The 20,953-nt window shown below is 36.3% G+C and overlaps 1 protein-coding gene across 20 annotated transcripts in view; it reads right to left on the bottom strand.

Annotated features, from left to right (window-relative positions):
- The window catches only part of LOC138693808 (CD2 antigen cytoplasmic tail-binding protein 2 homolog), a 107,127-nt gene that overhangs the window by 75,342 nt on the left and 10,832 nt on the right, over positions 1-20,953 (bottom strand). For 3 of the 20 annotated variants that reach the window (XR_011330469.1, XR_011330474.1, XM_069817609.1), the window contains exons 1-2: positions 11,529-11,955; positions 8,360-8,468 (exon numbers count right to left, since the gene is read on the bottom strand). The exons of 2 other annotated variants lie outside the window; for them this stretch is intronic. Coding sequence is in view for 1 of the 18 variants with exons in the window: in XM_069817609.1 (XP_069673710.1) it covers positions 8,360-8,395 (36 nt within the window). In the remaining 17 variants the exon portion in view is untranslated. 15 more of the 20 variants (XR_011330475.1, XR_011330479.1, XR_011330480.1 and 12 more) reach the window with 15 other exon arrangements.

The following is a 20,953-nucleotide window of genomic DNA, read 5'->3' as shown; positions in this document are numbered from 1 at the left end:
GTCCCATAGTGTGACTTTCTGCGTCCATCTTCCATCTCTAAGTCTTGCAACATGGTCTCCCCACTTCCATTTGGTATTGGTGGCTTGCAGTGCTGGATCTTTAATTGCTGACATATTTTGTAGCACTTCGTTTGGAACTCTGTCCCTCAGTGATAAGCCTAGTATCCTTCTCAGCATCTTCCTTTGGCATATTTGGAGACTGTTACGAAGTTTGGCAGTGAGAGACCATGTCTGGCACCCATATAACAGTACAGGAGTTACGCGGGTCTCCAATATTTCTATTCTGAGTTTTTTGCTGAGTGTTCTCTCCAGTATGATAAACTTGAGAGTCCAGAATGCCTTCCGTATAATAATATAATAGAGACAGTCGCATAATATTATTATTCGTGGTGCACATGTTCTGAAGAGGAATGCTAGTACCTTTTAGCTTTCCCCAGTTTGTCAATATCGGGGTGAATAGCTGAACATAGTTTCAATTGGCATACTAAATGAAAATCAGCTAATCTACTGCATATTTATTTACTTGGTTATTTAACGACGCTGTATCAACTACGAGGTTATTTAATGTCGATGGAATTGGTGATAGTGAGAAGATACAGTATTTGGCGAGATGAGACTGAGGATTCGACATAGATTACCTGACATTTTCCTTACGATTGGGGAAAACCTCGGAAAAAACCCAACCAGAAATCAGCCCAAGCGGGAATCGAACCCGCGCCCGAGCACAACTCAGGATCGGCAGGCAAGTGCCTTAACCGATTTAATCTGCTGCGTATGTCGCTTTTAATGATATCATATTGAAAAATAACTTGATGACTCAGAACGAGACTGTTACAACTCAAAAATAGAGATTTTTCAGTAGAGCCATTTAAAGTTTTCCATTTTGATTACACAACTTTTAATACTATATCACTTCCTAATATGTATTATGATGTTTTGTGTGTTAAATATTACAGTACCTGGTTAACTAGTATCAGCCTGTTATGGGCCATCTTCAGAACTCTGAAACTAGTTAACCAGGTACTAAAATATTTAACACGCGAAAGATGTATAATACATTTTCCTAAAGTTTCCATTGTAGATGGTAAATCAGATAATCATCTCACATCAATGAAAATTGGTATATACATTAATTATTGTTATAGAAGTTTATTAAATCCTTATACTGCTTTTTTGAGGCTTGAAAGTAATGTAATTTTCCCTAAGATAGGTTACTAGCCTTATCGTTAGGTAGTCCAGTAGTGGGGCTGCTACTTTTAGCCTCTGGACAGGCTTGTAATGCAGCATTTCCTCTGCATTTGATGAAACAGTTATACCGCTGTGACTCGGTCGCCATTTCATCGTTGGTAGAAACAGGGTGGACCACGAGAAGGTGAGGATGGGTTGTGAAATATTTTATCAAAATGAAAAAGATGTGAACAAGAAAATTACCAAATTTACACAAATTCTAGGAATAATAAACAATACAGTAAAAGCTAAATTAGTACAAAAATCTACAAGAATAAAAATATATAATACACTAGTATTACCCTCCCTTTTATACGGAAGTGAGATTTGGACATTAAAGAAAAGAGACATGAACAGAATCAAAGCAAAGGAAATGAAATTTTTCAGGACAGCAGGATATACTCTTTTAGACCGAAAAAGGAACGAAGAAATTTTAGAACAATTAGAAGTAGAGTCAGTAGAAGAAAAAATTAGCAGATACAAATTCAGTTGGCTAGATCATGTAAGAAGAATGGAAAATTCAAGAATCCCAAAACTTATGATGCAGTATAAGCATAGAGGACATCGTCGACCATGAAGACCTTTAAGAAGACTGCTAGATGGGGCCGAAACAAGTCTACAGAGGCCTAATTCGTGAAGGATGATGATGATGATGATGATGATGAAGTTTATTAAAAAATTAATTTTGTCGGTATTTATTTTATGTAATTTTTATGTGACTTTTTTTTTAGTTGCAATACTTTCGCATTAAAATATCCAGACAAAACTTCTCAGATATACTGTAACTGTATTACATAATATTTTATTATTTGCAACAGGTTTTTCCTAATATGACTATGTAATAAGTTCAGATAATGCAATGGAAAAATATGTCAAATATAGATTTGGAAACAAAATGAGATTGGTTGGTATCAGGATTATTACAACAATAAAAAGAAATAAATTACACCAACCAGGATGACTACAATAATAATAATAATAAATAAATTGCATCTTGTAGTGAGAAAAAGCATGTGTTTATTTGTTAGTCAAATGTAACTCTATTTTCTTCAACACCATTGGAAACTTTCAAAGTTTTATAAAAATTGAGCATGGATGCTTGGAATGATACCACTTTTACAAACATCAAGCAAATTCCCCCATCCCCCCCCCCTCCGCAATTATCCCTGGAGGCGAAGAAAATGCTGGCTTTAGTATTGCTAAAGAAGACTTGCCTTTCCTTTTTTGTCGAATACTTGTTTTTTTTTTAAATCACCTTGTTCATAGGAGTGCTTAAAAGAGATGGCGAAAGGATCCTGTTTTCTAACCTCCACGGTCTTCATCTTAGACCAGTTTACATTATCACCATTTTCATTTCTGGAAAAATTATTTTCCATTTGTTGTGTTAAGTATTTCAAATCTAAGATGTCTGGTGTATCTAGTTCATTGACTTTGTACATAGGGTATTGCCTTTTCTCTTGACCAATTTCAGTACTGGTACCTATTGCATCGTTGGCAGTATAATAGGTCCTCCTTTAAGAACTCTTCCCACCCCCACCGTTCAATAGTAAAACGCACAGTCATTCTCATTCTGGGTATGACCTGTGATTAAAAATTTCTGTGCTATGACCAGGGAAAGGAAGTTCATGCCCTGAAAACGTGAAGAATATGTATGCATTTATGCCGTAAAAATAGATAAATATGCTACAAAATATGCATTATCAGTCTGAGAGATTATTTTAACAGAATAATAAGGTATAGGTAACTTACGTTTAGTCTATGGATTTTGAAGTGGTTGCCTCATTGCTGAATGCTCCATTTATGCTGTTACAGTTCACAACTAAGCAGTGACGTATGTTTTCTGTTGTCATTCTTCGCCTGTAGTCTCTCAGCATAGCTTTGTAGCGCGAAAAACTTCGTTCTACGTCACAAAAAGTAAGAGGGGTTTGCACAAAATCTGGGAGCTGTTCTATAGAAATTTTGTTGGTTTTTGGGGTGTTTTTCCTTCGAGTAGGCTATATCTTGAATTTCTTTAAGCTGATAATGCCATGGTTTTTGGAAAGAATATTTGCTGTTTTCTCGTTCACTTATCTCCTACATTTCCTGGAACTGATGTTAAACTGGACATTGTTCTATCGAAATCTGCTAAAGACTGCAATAAAGGAATACAAATTGCTAACTTGAGAGGCTTCCCATGAAGGCGTCATCGTTACGTTCAAAATTCATAAACATAAATTAGTCTTGTTTACGAGGTTACACACTTTTAAAAATGAGGGAAAGACAAATAAACATTCATAATATGGAGTTTCCCTGCATAAATGTTAAAATAAAAGGCAAAATATGCACTTTTATGCACAATAAAAGTAATATCATTGTATTCAGAAATTTGTGATTCATGTAGATAATCTTTCAGCATATTCACACAACGATAGAGAACAAATATGCAAATGCATGAACTTCCTTTCCCTAGTTATGACATTATATGACTCAGGTTAGTTACGCAGTACAAAAGTAATGAGGAAATGAATTTGTTCTTGTTTTGTCCAGCACAATTGTCTAAAAACAAAATTACCTGGTTTGTTACTGTGTTTGGCAAACAAGTAAGAAATTTATAGAGACATGTGTCAATCTGATTTGAACTTCTTTTGGCCAAGCCCTCATGTCAAAAATAACAATGGCCCTGGCTGTTTGTGATGTCATTCATATATATATATTTTCCCCTGCAATTATTTATACTCGCTTTATCATCTTTGGTCACATCGTGAGTTAATCTTCTGGGTGAAATCCGAAGGCCTGTGTACTATTGTTGAGACTAGTTCTATTGTTGTGAACTAGATGGCGACTGTATATGTATTACTGATTTGTTATGGACACTGCCTGCTGGATCACATCCTATGGCTGTTTACACTGCCTGCTCAATCAACGCTTATGTGCGAGTCTTGAAAAAAGTTATTTTGCCGCTAGGTGGCAGGTAGTGCCCACCACTATTAACATTATCAATATATGCAGAATACCCTAAAATAACTATTATTACGAAGTCTTAGGTACTAGAAGAGACAAGGGCTTATGGAAACGATGGCCCAGGGTGTCCGAATCCTTCCGCAATGCTTAATATGTAATACTATTAATACTGAAATTAAAACTTAATTTTTTTTCTAAGCGATACTACATCCAAACAAGTAGGCCTATACTTGCTTTAGGCATTTACTAAAATTATTATTAAAATCAATTAACGTAATAAAAATAATATTTGAAACTTATATAAAATATTTCAACATGTTTAAACATATTTACGAAAAAATATATGCTTCCTTTAACCGAGCTACAAGATTATTGGAAATCACGGTTTGAATTAACGACAGTATGTGGTATCTTCCTGCAGTATCTTCCAATCCATGAAATTATTATACGGACACTTGGTCTACTGTTTTATTAAGTTCAGTATTGCCACAAAGTAACTTCCCCATATATAAAAGGCCCATTTGAAGTGTGATAAATTTTGCGCTCATTAAAAAATTCTCCCCCGTCCCCGAAAAGAAATGCCGAGTAAAATACTGTAAACAGATAATTTATCGCTTATGTTGTGTACAGTAAAAAATTTGTACACATTTTTCATGAAACGTATTGTTGGTCCTGCTTCTGAAAAATTTACCCGAGATGTCAGACGTAGGACTATATGATTGTCCTTCATATAGTCCAAAGTGCTTGTAACTTCCAGTGAAAATGTCTGTACAGCATAAAGAACGTTCATTTCCTCAAAGGAACTGGGTTCGACATATTTTGAACTGATCATTCCTTCTCTGTCTGCTATATCCTGGTCTAGAAACTGTGAACGGATGTTTTTGATGATGTGACAGTAATCAAAACTTAAATATAAATTATGTTGCAAGTTACATGGGTGTGCTACGCAAGGCTGTAGATCTCCGCTGCCTAAACCCTTAAACATAGCAGTATTAGTTCTATGGTTATCAGTTACAAGCCGAAGCACATGAAATCCAAGTCTTTACAGTTTTCAACACTTGCTGAACTAATAAGAGCAGATCATTTCCTTGCAAATTTCGTACCATGAAATATGCTGCCGGTATTGTGTACTTGGTAAATAATCCATGAATAACTAAACACAGAAGTTTGTTGGCTAAGACGGGATTTATTCCTATTTCTTTATTAGAAACTCCTTCAGCTTCGACTAAACCAAAAATTTTATCCTTTTCTTTATTATAAAGCAAGCTTTCTTTTATTGCCATTTCATCGCATATAAGAGAAACTATTTTCTCAATTTCATTCAATTTTGTGGCTTCTAACTTAAGTGTCTGTTTAATTAAAGGGGAAACACCAATGCCATATTCCGTTGAGCCCATATGCCTATCTAATATGCTGCGCGACGGTGCTTGTATTAATTTCAAATTTCTTCCAAAGTCGTAGCCTTTAGGAGGCGATATTCGCCAACATAAGCAGTACCGAATAATTGGCTCGGACCATTTTGGACGATTTTTTTTTAAATTTCTAATTTGATCCAGTATATATATGCAGCCATTTTGTAGCCATCATGTGCTGATTCCTTCCTGTTATCTACTGACTTTCTCTCAGGTAGCTCAGTTGGTAGAGCAACTGGCTACGGACTAGAAGGTCCGGGGTTCGATCCCAGGTGGTGACAGGATTTTTTCTTGTTGCCAAACTTTCAGAACGGACCTGAGGTTCACTCATCCTCCTATAAAATTGATTAACAGGTCTTTCCTGTGGTGCCGACCACACCACCTCATTCTAGTGACGAGGTCATGGAAACCATGGGGCTATACCTCCATGTCCCCTAAGTGCCTTCATGGCATATTACAGGGATACCTTTACCTTTTACCTTTTACTGACTTTGTCTCAGTATAGCTATTAATTTCTTCCTTCGCCTCTTGAAGTTCCTTCTCTATTTCCACAATTTTGTTTTCGAGTCTGTACACTTTCGCTCGAAGATTTTTATTTAATTTTTTATGGTATTCCAGTTCACTTAATCTTACAGTATTTACATGAACAGCAATATGACTGGAATATACGTTTACATCTGCCTTGTCTTTTATAATTTCGGCTTCTATATCTTTCTCACGATATTCGGCTTCAATGTCCTCCTGACATTGTGCAGCCAATCTTGAGACGTTGTTCTTCTCGGAGAATGATGAACTTGAGTTTCTGACTTTTCTCTTCCTCTTGTTAGAAGGTTTCTTGTATGAAGGATATCCAGGAAATATACTTGGTATCGACAAATTTTTCAGTTTCCTATATTTTGTATCTTCTTTAAAATCTTCTTGTTTGAAGTGTAAACTAGACACACATGAACGATCAGAAGGAATCCACTTACTTCCTCTTTTGTCACCTTCTCTTGATATAATATTTAACCTTTAACCACTTTTCCCGCAGCTCACTATTAGATGGAAATTCATGAAATGATAATCTTCTGAATTTCAATTTTCCTCTGTGCGCTTTGCAGAAAGGGGCACAACAAGACACCATTGCAAATATATTATAATTAATATTGTTATTTCAGGAAACCAAGTTTTATATCTCACAAAATTAAATGTATTTCAAACCGAATGTTCCTTTCTTCCAATGTAGCCTATTTTAAAGAAGAAAATCATATCATTAATAAACAATAACTGACAAACACTGTAATTACTTCTAAGATGTCAAATAAGACAGTATAATTAATTCTACACATTTAGTACAGCCAATTCAACGGCAGTTACTTGCTGCGCTCTAGTGTCGAAACTGGACAATAATGTCCACACGAAACTCAATGCTAAGGAAGAGGAATGAGCAGGCAGTTACGCAGCCAAAGGATGTGATCCAGCAGGCAGTGGTTATGGATAAGATTTCGATGATGAATGAGACCGGTGATATTCAGAGACATTGTGGCCCGAATCTCCTGGCATTTGGCTTACGGTTGAGGAAAACCCTCACCACAGAGGTGGTCATATTCATATATTGTGAGTTTGTAACAGACAGTTTTCTTTTATAATATAAAGATGAACACTCACCACAAGATGAAAGAAGTAGCCTACGACCTGAAGATCAGAGTAGCACAAAACTTTGCTTGGAGCCTGTTTTGCTGATTCAATATCTTTAGTCTTTGTAGCCCTTGATGTTTCTCTTCTTTATATCTCTATTATAACTTTCTTGCAGGTTTAATTTCTCTGTTTCTGTACTATTCTTATATGCAGTATATATACAACATTGAACTTTCTTAGGGATATAAAATATGAAGGATTAAAGTGAATTAAATACTAATGTGTAAGAATATGCACGATGATTAATATTTCAATACTACATCGATGGTGAAGACAAAATTAATAACAACATTATGTTTAACACAATGCAGGCAGCATTATGCTACCATTATTGTAAGTACTGCAAGGTGTGCAAAATCTAAACTCGAAGCATGGATATTTTCAGTGCGAAAGTGTTACAAGTCAAAATGGAACATTGCTTTTAGCAACAGTTGAGAATGGAAAACTGTTACAACGTAAAATATAACACTTTCCAATTGAAAAAAAAAAAAAAAAAAAACTAAATAGCATAACTTTAAAACTGTTATATGTGCATTTATGTCCTAGTAGGAAATTTTTAGTGTTGTAACAGTTACCCTCATCTAAAGATTAAGAAGATTAAAATTGAAATAAAACCTAATAATTTTACCCTTCTAGGGAGAAGATCTAAAAATATCAATATTCATGCACGTACAGAAGAATTATAGAAACACATACTTAGTGGTCAGTAATAATAATAATAATAATAATAATAATAATAATAATAATACATTATTCAGCGTGGCAATTAATGTTTCTATATACATTCTCCTAATTGAACCATTGAGCAAAGTAAACATAATAGCCTATTATATTTTGTCTCAAAGAACAAGAAAAACGTTCTTCATTCTTTAAGATACCACCTCTTATTGCTTGTAGAGACACAGTTTGTAGAGCGACATGATACCGCCACTGCTTGCCTTCAGTACGTGAATGAAACATACAGCAATGTACAGTAAGCTCCTCGTACCCGTTTGAATGTCTATGATTACACGATGTAATCACGACACCCACTTTGGTCACCGCTGTACTAGAGGATGAGAGGAGAGGATGCGTAACTATTTTGTATACGAACATATCTGTACCTGCGCTGTGATGTACTTTGTATCAGACAACCTCATTCCAGTTTATAGGTAGCTGAATTACAAAGCCTAATTATTATTATGGGGTGTATACAGCAGTAGCGGCTCGTGCCTGAAAAACTAGGTGAAGCACAAAATTGTTGCAAGGTTTTCAAAGCTCATGTAGGCTAGTTGCATTGATAATCGGAAGTCTATGTAACTAAAGTAATTCTCTCCCATAAATTCCCATGCCCTTCAATCGTGAAAGTGATTTAATTGTATTTATTTCTGCCAGTTATCAATGCACTTACCGGTACATGTCAATTAAGATATGAAGAGTCCACTGCAAGAATGATGGATGTCATTTGGAATATATTTTTCAGGAGAAGCAATTGAAAGTTTGAAATGCTTAGCGATCAAAGCTTAACTGTGATTTTCCGATCATTACTGGACAATGACTATCAGTGTTAATGCCATATAACTCTCTATGTACAGTCTATATGTCTTAAGCTATACATTAACAGTCTTGGTTCATTTCCGACAAGAAAGTGACATCCATCATTCTTGCAGTGGACTCTTCATATGCTTATTGCTTACCTATCTTTGCACTAAGTTGATCCTCCATAGCTTCAGGGCTGTGAACCTGCCAATAACGTTCTCATGGAGGGGCTGTGATTCCATCATCTTGTCCAACATATCTTTTTGGAGCGAAATATTCCCTAACGCTGACAGTCTCTACTGTGACATTGAGTTTCTTTGTTTTGTTTTTATTCGTTTTAAACACGAGAAGCTCCTCTCGACCGGTACGCTAGTAAGACGGTGGTATTAAAATGAGGGAATATAACTTACACACTTCTCCAAATACATCTTTGTGTCACGAAGAAGTCTATTTTGTCCAATATTCTTTTGAGAAGGTTAACTCCATATGTAGATGAAATTATCGGGGATCATCAGTGTGGTTTTAGGTGTAACAGATCGACTATTGACCAGATATGTTGTATTCGACAGATAATGGAGAAAAAATGGGAGTATAAGGATAGAGTGCATCAGTTATTCATAGATTTCAAAAAGGCATATGACTCGGTTTTTACCGAATTTTAATGAAATTCATACTGCTGAAGGAATGTAATAAATCAACATTCTGTGCAAAATTTCAGTTCAATCGAACAAATAGTTTCTGAGTTATCAACATTTTAATTATGATATGATATGCAAATTCAAAATGCTCTACGTCAATCACATTTTCAGTATAGGCCGTAAATTTTTTTTTCCTACTTTATTATACACTTATTAATAATTCCAAGTTGTCATTTCAACTTTCAATCACTTTACGTTGAAATAAAAAATATATTAATTGTGTGCTGCCCATTCCGCTGAAAATTTTGCATATTTTGACTTTTAACAACCATTAACAGGAATATTTTTAATTCTACATAAAGAGTGAAAACTACAGTTTTTTAAGCAGCTTTCGAAGTGTGTGTCTTCCAAATTTGAAAACAACCAGATGAAAATTATGTGTCACAGAGCATTTTGAAGGTATAAAAATGTAGTTTTAAGATAGAGGCAATTTTTTAAAATAAGACATGCATATAATGTACTTACATAACTAGAACAGCCCAGCACCATATGTTTGGCCTTCCTTTTTCTTTTCTTTCTTTTCTGCTGCACCTTTGTTCAATTTTCTAGTTCACTGTGCACTTTTTTGTTTCTCTGCCCTTTTCCATTCACTCGTATGAGTACGCTTTCTGTCCCGCATAGCCAGAATATTCTTTGCTGCCTCTGTCAATTTCCCCTCCCCAATTGTTATTTTTACAAGTTGGCTTTGCAGGCACCCCATATTAAATTCAGCAACTGCACTTGCCACTGCAATATTAATTTTGATTTTTGAGACAAATGTGTCTTTAGGACATTTTCTCCATATAAGAGAATGGACACTCATTCGCATTCTGGGTAGCGCCACGTGTACATTTGCTGAAGACTTCAGGACTGGACAGACGTTCGTAAAGGGGTAACAGTTATTAGGGTTGCTTCTGATAACTGGAGTTCATGTTCTGGTGACTATGAGGCTCCTCTCCCTTTGCCTTACTCCGGTTATAAAACACCAAGAGTCCAGTCCAGTTGGACTTCTGTCGTGATGAGGCTTTTCATCCGTCGACACTGAATGTGCCAAGGTTGCAACAATCCCCCTCCCTATTGCTCTGACATCAGGCATCCCATTTACAATTGCATTTTCATTTAATTTTCCAACACCCCGCCCGCCAAGCTTAACACCTTGAGATTTATTTTCTTTTACTAAATTTCTCAAACCAGTGCCCATTCTCTTTGCAACATGATTGATGCATTCCTCTTTACTCATTGCAACATCTGCTCCATACACAGCCAGTTTTGACAAATGCTGGTATGTCTTCGCATCCCCATCAGAGAGTATTGTAGTGTATCACATGCTACATTCATTTTCAGTCCTCAACCATAGCCTCTCTGCTGCAACCATCTCCATAGTATTGGAGCTACCTGTGTAATTTTTGTTGCACTCCCCAGATTTTTCATGACCATCTAACCAAAATCTGTATTCTGGAGAATTTTGACCTAGATCAGCAGCAGTGAAAGAACATGCATGGCAAAATTTTGGAAGTCAATACATCTATTACTAACCCTACACCATACAGTGAAATATGGCCACGTTTATACCAGTTACCATCATATGACACTGCTATGTCCATTACATTGCTGGATTTCAGTGTAGGGTCACATACTTCGTGAGCTTGTCATACTGCTCTGAGAGACCGGGAGAGGATTTTTTGGTTATAGCAATCTGTTTCTTTAGCAATTTTGTGAAGATGACTTTGATATGTACCTATTGCCATACCTTTCATGCCACTCACAGAGCAGAATGTCTGCATAGCAGAATAACCTGAACCAGTGCTAACAAAGGTCTCAACCATTTTTTTATTTACTTCAAATGGTGGTCTCTTACTATCAGATATTGTCTGTGGGCTACTGAAGGTCTCACCACAGTTTGTACCACAGACAATATATTTTACCACTAGTTTGGTTGCAAACCCATTGTTCTCCCTCATTTGCAATTATAAAGCGGTATTATCACATTCATGACACTTCAGATTTTTTAACAGTTCACCCCACACATTTTTATGAACTAACAAATAATCTGAAGAAAATGCTTGTCCAATCTCACCTGCAGAAGTGGTTTCAAACATCTTTAGCTTCTTGGCGCTTGTTGATACAGAGGTGGATGACATTTCCTAAGGCTCATGGATAGCAGATGGACCTGCCTGACAATTAGGGAGGTTAGATACACCTGGCTGCTCTTGATAGAGGTTAGGCCTAATTTCTGCAGAACATTGTTTTGCAAATTTGCATTTTACAGCATGCTGCGCTTTTCGTGTCCTTTTAGAGGGGCGTTTCTTGTGTGCACGACTTCTAGATAATCTTCCCATGCTGTAATCTCAACACTATAATTACTAGAATGACCTACATTAATTTAGGCCTAGACCCTACTAACTTTGTATGTATTACTAATACATATATATGTGAATCTTATAAATCATTTTATATATAACTACAAAATACTATATATATATATATATATATATATATATATATATATATATACACACTATAAATACCAATAAAACCACAGTCACTGAGTAAAATATTATAAAACACGTTGAAATTATCTCACGTGCATGCTCCCACAAATAGTAAACAAACTAAAACCGCCAACCGGATATCAAGTATCAACAAAAGACATTCTGCTTCCTCCCAGCTGCAAGTAGTGCTGCCAGTACACCACTAGATGGGAGAAGTATATAGTTCTTCATATACACTCAAAAAATCTGCGCCGAATTTGAAATATATCACACAGAATGTTGAGAATGCGAACAACAGAGAACCGCCCACTGCAGCGGACATTTAAAGGATGCGCACGGAGCTTTAAAAATGGCGCTACATTAAAAAATGTAGTAGAAATGAATCGGCCATGAACCAAAGATAATATTTATGGCAAAAAACAAATTTCGACTTTTTTTCAGATTTTGACCAAATTTTCACTAGAGACTTCCCTTTGCATTGATAATCGGAAGTCTATGTAACTAAAGTAATTCTCTCCCATAAATTCCCATGCCCTTCAATCGTGAAAGTGATTTAATTGTATTTATTTCTGCCAGTTATCAATGCACTTACCGGTACATGTCAGTTAAGATATGGAGAGTCCACTACAAGAATGATGGATGTCATTTGGAATATATTTTTCAGGAGAAGCAATTGAAAGTTTGAAATGCTTAGCGATGTAAGCTTAACTGTGATTTTCCGATCATTACTGGACAATGACTATCAGTGTTAATGCCATATAACTCTCTATGTACAGTCTATATGTCTTAAGCTATACATTAACAGTCTTGGTTCATTTCCGACAAGAAAGTGACATCCATCATTCTTGCAGTGGACTCTTCATATGCTTATTGCTTACCTATCTTTGCACTAAGTTGATCCTCCATAGCTTCAGGGCCGCGAACCTGCCAATAACGTTCTCATGGAGGGGCTGTGATTCCATCATCTTGTCCAACATATCTTTTTGGAGCGAAATATTCCCTAACGCTGACAGTCTCTACTGTGACATTGAGTTTCTTTGTTTTGTTTTTATTCGTTTTAAACACGAGAAGCTCCTCTCGACCGGTACGCTAGTAAGACGGTAGTATTAAAATGAGGGAATATAACTTATACACTTCTCCAAATACATCTTTGTGTCACGAAGAAGTCTATTTTGTCCAATATTCTTTTGAGAAGGTTAACTCCATATGTAGATGAAATTATCGGGGATCATCAGTGTGGTTTTAGGCGTAAGAGATCGACTATTGACCAGATATGTTGTATTCGACAGATAATGGAGAAAAAATGGGAGTATAAGGATAGTGCATCAGTTATTCATGGATTTCAAAAAGGCATATGACTCGGTTAAGAGAGAAGTTTTATATGATATTCTTATGGAATTTGGTATTCCCAAGAAACTAGTTCGATTAATTAAAATGTGTCTCAGTGAAACGTACAGCAGAGTTGGTATAGGTCAGTTTCTGTCAGATGCGTTTCCAATTCACTGTGGGCTGAAGCAAGAAGATGCACTATCTCCTTTACTTTTTAACTTTGCTCTAGAGTATGCCATTAGGAAAGTCCAAGATAACAGAGGGGGTTTGGAATTGAATGGGTTACATCAGCTGCTTGTCTATGCGGATGACGTGAATATGTTAGGAGAAAATACATAAACGATTAGGGAAAACACGGAAATTTTACCTGAAGCAAGTAAAGCGATAGGTTTGGAAGTAAATCCCGAAAAGACAAAGTATATGATTATGTCTCGTGACGAGAATATTGTACGAAATGGAAATATAAAAATTGGAAATTTATCTTTTGAAGAAGTGGAGAAGTTCAAATATCTGGGAGCAACAGTAACAAATATAAATGATACTCGGGAAGAAATTAAACACAGAATAAATATGGGAAATGCCTGTTATTATTCGGTTGAGAAACTTTTATCATCCAGTCTGCTGTCAAAAAATCTGAAAGTTAGAATTTATAAATCAGTTATATTACCGGTTGTTCTTTATGGTTGTGAAACTTGGACTCTCACTTTGAGAGAGGAACATAGGTTAAGGGTGTTTGAGAATAAGGTTCTTAGGAAAATATTTGGGGCTAAGAGGGAAGAAGTTACAGAATGGAGAAAGTTACACAACGCAGAACTGCACGCATTGTATTCTTCACCTGACATAGGCCTAATTAGGAACATTAAATCCAGACGTTTGAGATGGGCAGGGCATGTAGCACATATGGGCGAATCCAGAAATGCATATAGAGTGTTAGTTGGGAGGCCGGAGGGAAAAAGACCTTTAGGGAGACCGAGACGTAGATGGGAATATAATATTAAAATGGATTTGAGGGAGGTGAAATATGATGATAGAGACTGGATTAATCTTGCTCAGGATAGGGACCAGTGGCGGGCTTATGTGAGGGCGGTAATGAACCTCCGGGTTCCTTAAAAGCCAGTAAGTAAGTAAATAAGTAAGTAAGGTAATTGTCAAATTTGGAAGTATCAGCAAGGCTGACGAAGAACAATATCCTGTAATTACGATCATGTTCTACATCACTTTTTCCACTGTAGCCGCAGTCTGTACTTTCTCCCTGAGAATTCACTTCTACTTTTTGCTACGTTCAAAATTCTAGCATAGTGCAGTAGACCATCTGAAATTTCCACTTTAAGCGAAGAAGTGCTTTCGTCATGGCCCCGAAATGATGATTCCTGCTTGCTTAAATACAAAGCAGTGTCGATGACTGACCGCATAACATGTCTGTTTAAACAAACATTTTCAATATATTGCACTAACAATAGCCTAGCTTTTTTTTCAGGTTATTCCCAATAGTGTTCATATTTTTCTGTAAATTTTTGAACTGCAGCACGCGCTTTAAAAAAATGTTCCGCCGAATTTTCATGTTTTTGTAGAGCACGACTAACATTATTTTAGAAAATCACTGAATCCAGTTTCATTCCACACATGTTTTTTAACTCCAAGTAGTAGGCATGACTAACAAAATAGTATTTCAATGTAGTGGCTCCCACACAACCACTCAGTGATGCTTGCAGTACCATGAAGTTGTAAAATTAAGTTCGTATGATTTACCAGCTTGTTTGTTTAACTTTTTACAGTTTATGTCTAAAATTGGTTGAGTTCTGTCTAGAAACAATAGATATCTCTTATACTGCTCACACCAGCGATTAAACGAGGTTTGAATTAATGTACACACTGTGTCATTGAACGGATTCATTTACACATATACAAAAACTATATGTTAGGTCCTAACACACTTATTAGAAATTAATTAAAAACTGAAATGCACTTAATATCTTCACCTAATAAAGTGATAAGTAAAATAAATTATATTTTAAAAATTAGGCCTATCATAACTGAATAGCTCGACATGGGCATACCGACACAAAACACGACGAAAACAGACTGAGGAAAGGCAAAAATTCATTCAACTTCCACTAAAAAGGCTGTGTTCGGAATATCAAACTTTCTTTCCATTGCTTTCATAGTATTAATTTTTAATAGAATTTTCCTATGAGGAACAGTAAAATTGTGGCCAGAAGAATAAAAAATTAAAGGAATGAAGATATCAGCACAAAAATTAAAAACATAAAACATAATAGGACCTATATGGGAAGAAGAATTGACGAAGCAGAATTTTTAGGAAAGAATTTTCTTCAGGACGGGCCATGTTGCTGGCCAGACAAGTAGTCGTAAATCTCCGTGTCACCCATTATACAAAGCGCACCGGCTGGGCTGAAGGCCAAACACGTGTTCGTCACAGCAACACCCGTTTCTTGAAGAATGTAGAAGTGCGGGGAGAAATGTCGCAGTCGTTGTCATAGCAACCACCCTAACATAGAAGAACAAAATAATATTTTAAATCTGAGAATCATCGCCTCGTCTCTGCCGCTCGAGGAACTGAGACGTAAACAGCGGGAATATTGAAACAGCCTGGCGATGCTGTATTGACATTTATTGATTTATAGCGCTGTAGTTTTTAAATTGGATAATTTAATACATGAAATATAAATCAAGTGGCTCGCAAAATAACAAGTGAAATGTTCTTCACCTTCTTCATTCGAATGGCCGCTACTGCTATACAGTAGAACCTCGCTAGTTCGAACCAATTGGGACAGGGATCTGTTCGGATTATCGAAATTTGGGATTAAGTGAGGGACAGGAATGCAAGCAGGGAAACCACGCCTTATCCATCCCCTCCCCACCCCTCACTGATCACCCTCTGTTCAGTTTCATGGTCGGAAGAAGCTTAGGCTACAGCTTATCATAAAATTATAGCAAACAAGAACTTACATTCATTCATTAGTGATAAAATAAGTTGTAGTACTGCATATACCTGTATAACCTGTTTCATATTTACTTTTAAATATTTACGAAGACTTTCGGCATTTTTTTAGTTTTCCATTGTTCTCTTCTGTTCTCTGTTCCATTCCAGCTTGGGCTGATTAGTTGGTTGGTTTTGTCCGAGATTTTCCCCAACCGTAAGACGAATGTCAGGTAATCTGTGGGGAATACTCGAGCTCATTTCGCCAAATACCATCTCCCTATCACCAATTCCATCAACACTAAATAACCTAGTAGTTGATACGGTGTCGTTAAATAACCAAATAAAACAAGAGTATTATATTATTCCTTGAACGTAGCTCAGACGGCTGAGACGCTTACCAGCCGATTCGGAGTGCGCTCGGGAGTGGGTTCGATTCCTGCTTGGGCTGATTACCTGATTGTGTTTTTACAGTGACTTTTCCCAACGGTAAAGTGAATGTCAGTTAATCTATGGCGAATCCTCTACCTCATTTCGCCGAATATTATCTCGCCATTACCAATTCCATCGACGGTAAATAACCTCGTAGTTGATACAGCGTCGTTAAATAAGCAATTTAAAAAAAAAAAACTTTCTTTATCAAATTCTAGAATGCGCGCGAACTTGGATCCGAGAGCGGAACTGTGGGCTCACCTTGCCCGCCGACAGAGCAGGCTCGTAGGGACAGGACGTGCACGGGTCCGGGGCTGTGGTGCCTCCCCTCTCTCTGAGGACCGCGTCCGGATTGATCCCCAAATCCTCATGAATGACGTCCGAGTGGATTCCAGATTTGATTTCTACCTATGTTTACTTAACGTCCGAGTTGATTCCCTTTGCCTGTATAGAGTCAGCGAGAGGGTGATGTTTACATAATGTCTGTATTGCTAACTTCTGCCTGTAGACTGTAGAGGGCCAGCGAGGGGTGGTGTTTGCCTGTCGTATGTTGAGGACTTTAGTGCTGCAGTAATCTGTGATCATGGAATATAAGTAGGGGGCGGATGTTGATGAAAAGTCATCCTCTTATTTTTCACACTAGGACGATGACTATTAATATGGAAATCCTTCCTGTGTTAATATCAACGTAAAAAAGAATTTCTTATAGGCCTATTGCATTTTTTGATGTTTTTGAACTGATACGTCAATTTTATATTTTTCTCGGCATTTATTGGTCATTTTTAATACTTTGAAGAACTTTTAGATCATTTGGAATCAGTGGCGATTTCTCTTAAGGAGCACAGGAGCAGTGCACCGCCTCTTCGTGTTTTATAAGTCATATCAATGAGCTGCAGTAGACTGTGTGAGCGACATAATTCTTTATTATAATACAGTGAAACCTGTTCAAGACGGAAGTGACACGGTCCTAATTTTTTTTCCGTTGTGGACAGGTTTCCGTATTATTCAGGTGTGACATTAAAATGGAATATTTTGTCATTCATATACATGAAAAACAAAATGGCATGCCGCAAACTGCAAGAAGTACAAAATATTCCATTTAACGCTTTCTGTCGCTCATTACGTTTGTGAATCATCTTGATTAAAATCTCATATTCTGTATAAATATTATCGTGACTCACTCATTAGTCATTAAACATTACTAAAGTTTACTAATCTCATTCTATTTAATATCTAACACTATACTCTAATACTGTACTGCATATCACTGCACATTATTAATTAATTGTTCTAGGAGCCATCTATTAGAAGCCTTGAATTCTGGTTTATTTAATTTCTTTCCCAGTTCAATAGCTTGCTTTGCAGAATAGATCCAGAAATTGGCTTGTTCTTTGAAAGGTCATGAAGAACCCACTCTCACAACAGTTCATTTATTTCCACATAAACAGTTGCCTTCTGGTTCCTTTTGTGTCACCAATATTGGCCGCACACCACTCACTCATTATGATCTTTATTTTTTAAAGTGTCACACCTGAGTTTTCCACAACTCTACTTCTATATTATTTCATATAGACTTTGTTTCTAATTTTCCTTTATCTCGATAACTTTTACTTCATCACTTAATGTTAATGCCAGATTTTATGCAACTTTTTTTTTTTTACCTGGAAATTACTATACTTGCGTTCTGTTTAGCTACGACAGTATACGGGTATGAATCATTGAAAATCTTTGAAGGGACTCGTGTGCCTAGTCAACAGGGTAATAAAATTTATGACCGACGGACCAACACACCCTCGTACCCTCGTTGCAAAAAAAACTTGTTTTTATCTTAGTGACCTACATATTTCGTATATTCCTTGAAATTACACGCTGTTTCAAAATATAGCTACAAAATATAGTGTGTCCAAAATATTGTTTCCGTTTTGAACAGTAGCAGACAGTTTCCGTTTCCGCGTTGGACAGTTTCCGTTTTATTCAGGAAAAATTACACATAATACATACAAATTTCGCCGGGACCAAAAAATTGTTCCGAAATAGACAGGATTCCGGATTATTCAGGTTCCGATTTGAACAGGTTTCACTGTACTAAGTAAAAATAACACTGCACGTGTACTGTTCTTGTTGACGCCTGGGACTTATGTTTACCGCTCGACACTTGCGGCACACTGCTCCATTCGAGCATGCGCAGTAGTACTGTTTCACTGGCAGGCTTTGGAGCATGGTAGGGAGGCAGTACAGTGTGCGTAGGGGGGGGGGGGGGTTAGGAGCACTTTCAGATGTGTTCTCAAGCTCGTTCCATCATAAATGTTACTATGAATAGTGAGCAAAATCTTTTAAATGTGTAATTTTCTATAAGACTTTTACACGAAAAGATCAAAATAAAGAAGATGGGTAGACCTACACATGAATTCAAATTATAAGTGACGAAGAACAGTAATAGAGAAGTGACAAGAAAATTCAACATTCGGACTTACGAAAAATGCAATATGCGGCTGCAATATAAAAGACGCTGTATTTTGTTTTCCTTGTCTGTTGTTCGACGGCGAACATTTAATGACAAAAATAAGTACGTTTTATGAATTTTATTTATTTTTCTGTTTGAATTTAGGACTTTGCGTAGTAACTACATAATTTTGATTATCGTTCTGCAGATATGATTGATTTGAAGCGCATGAATGAAGGAATTAAAAAAACACGATTCTTCAGCTGCACACATCAACAATAATGTTAAATTAGCAGTGTTGGGTCAGACAAACATATAGACGCAATTAGATTCAATTGGATTGTTGAACTTCACAATGATAAAGCTACCAAGCACAGATATGTGCGTGCGGTTTTGTGGAGCTTTGAGTTGGCTTTAAGAGGTCACGAAGACGGAAACTCTCTTTAAACGCTAGTATTTTTCTTGGCCTCATCAATTTCAGTTCTGAATTAGACGCACTCTTAAGGAACATTTGGAAAGAGGAACAGTGTTTAAGAGCACATCAAACACTAACTTATACAGAACGAAATCCTTCAAGCAATTTTGATGTATGCCATGATGAGATTTCAAAGAAATAAAGAAAGCTGCTGACTTTTTAGCAGTTAAGGCTGATGAGACGACACACGTATCGAATGCTTGTGAACGTGTGAACTGTGTTATAAAACGCAATATAGAGAAAACAATATTATTTACGGTGTGCTGCATAGAAATTGAACACTTTACTTTGCTATTACTGGACCTACATAGGAAACTGATTAACTGCAATTTCTTGACTCGTAGCGTATGTTAATAGTTATGTAATAGTTAGTACCTATAATAATAATAATAATAATAATAATAATAATAATAATAATAATAATAATAATAATAATAATAATCATCATCATAATCACAATAAATATTTGTGCACCACCAGGATTATTTATCACCACACGCCACTGTTTGGAATGCATTTTAATTTCTTCTTTGCCGATAGGTCTGTTAATTCATTTTCTAAGCAAATGGGTCAGTAGTAATTACCTACTGAATAAGTGAATGACAGTGAAGTTTGAGTTTTGTAGTTTGGAATAGATTCTGAAGTCCATCCCTCATTCCACTGAAGGCTTCACTTCACACAACGGAAGTAATATGAAATGCTTGACAACAGATTAGTTTAAGTCAAGTCCCTACAGTCTCGGGTGCGCGGAACAAGGAAACCGGGACAAATTGAACGCTGCGCTTGCCGCCATGATGATGAAGAGCAGACGCATAATAGCAGTACGTAAATCACACAATTTAACGCCGTGATGATCTAAAATTGATAGATTATGGCCATTTTCGACGTTTAATGTAAAATTAGGACAAAACAAATATATTCAAAGTTTCATTGATGTGGGTCAGAGCATTAGAGGAAAGAAAATACGTAGGCAGCGATTGATAGAAAACATGCTCATACGTCCATAAATAGGCCTACACAATACACATTACAGAATGCATAATTTTACATTAATCAGCATATTGTTAGGTTTCAGAGAATCAAAAATTATATTAACATACATTACTCTTAGATCACAAGACGTAAATACATGCACCTTGATTACACAAGTTCTTATTATAATCAAATTCTTAAGTGAAATAAATATGTGATAATCAGTATAGACCTGTTGTTAAGTTTTAGAGAATCGAAAATTATTTTACCGGTACTTTTAGACCACAAGACATAAGTAACCACGCAAAATATAATGCGCAAAGGTAGCCAAATTACATTGCATTTATAAGTCATTCTTCAATTAATAAAGGGAATGCTATCAATTATAAAAAGTAGTCTACCAGTACCTAATACATTG

Source organism: Periplaneta americana, unplaced genomic scaffold (assembly GCF_040183065.1).
Source record: "Periplaneta americana isolate PAMFEO1 unplaced genomic scaffold, P.americana_PAMFEO1_priV1 scaffold_21, whole genome shotgun sequence".
Lineage (NCBI taxonomy): Eukaryota > Metazoa > Arthropoda > Insecta > Blattodea > Blattidae > Periplaneta > Periplaneta americana.
This window is presented reverse-complemented; position numbering and strand designations above follow the sequence as displayed.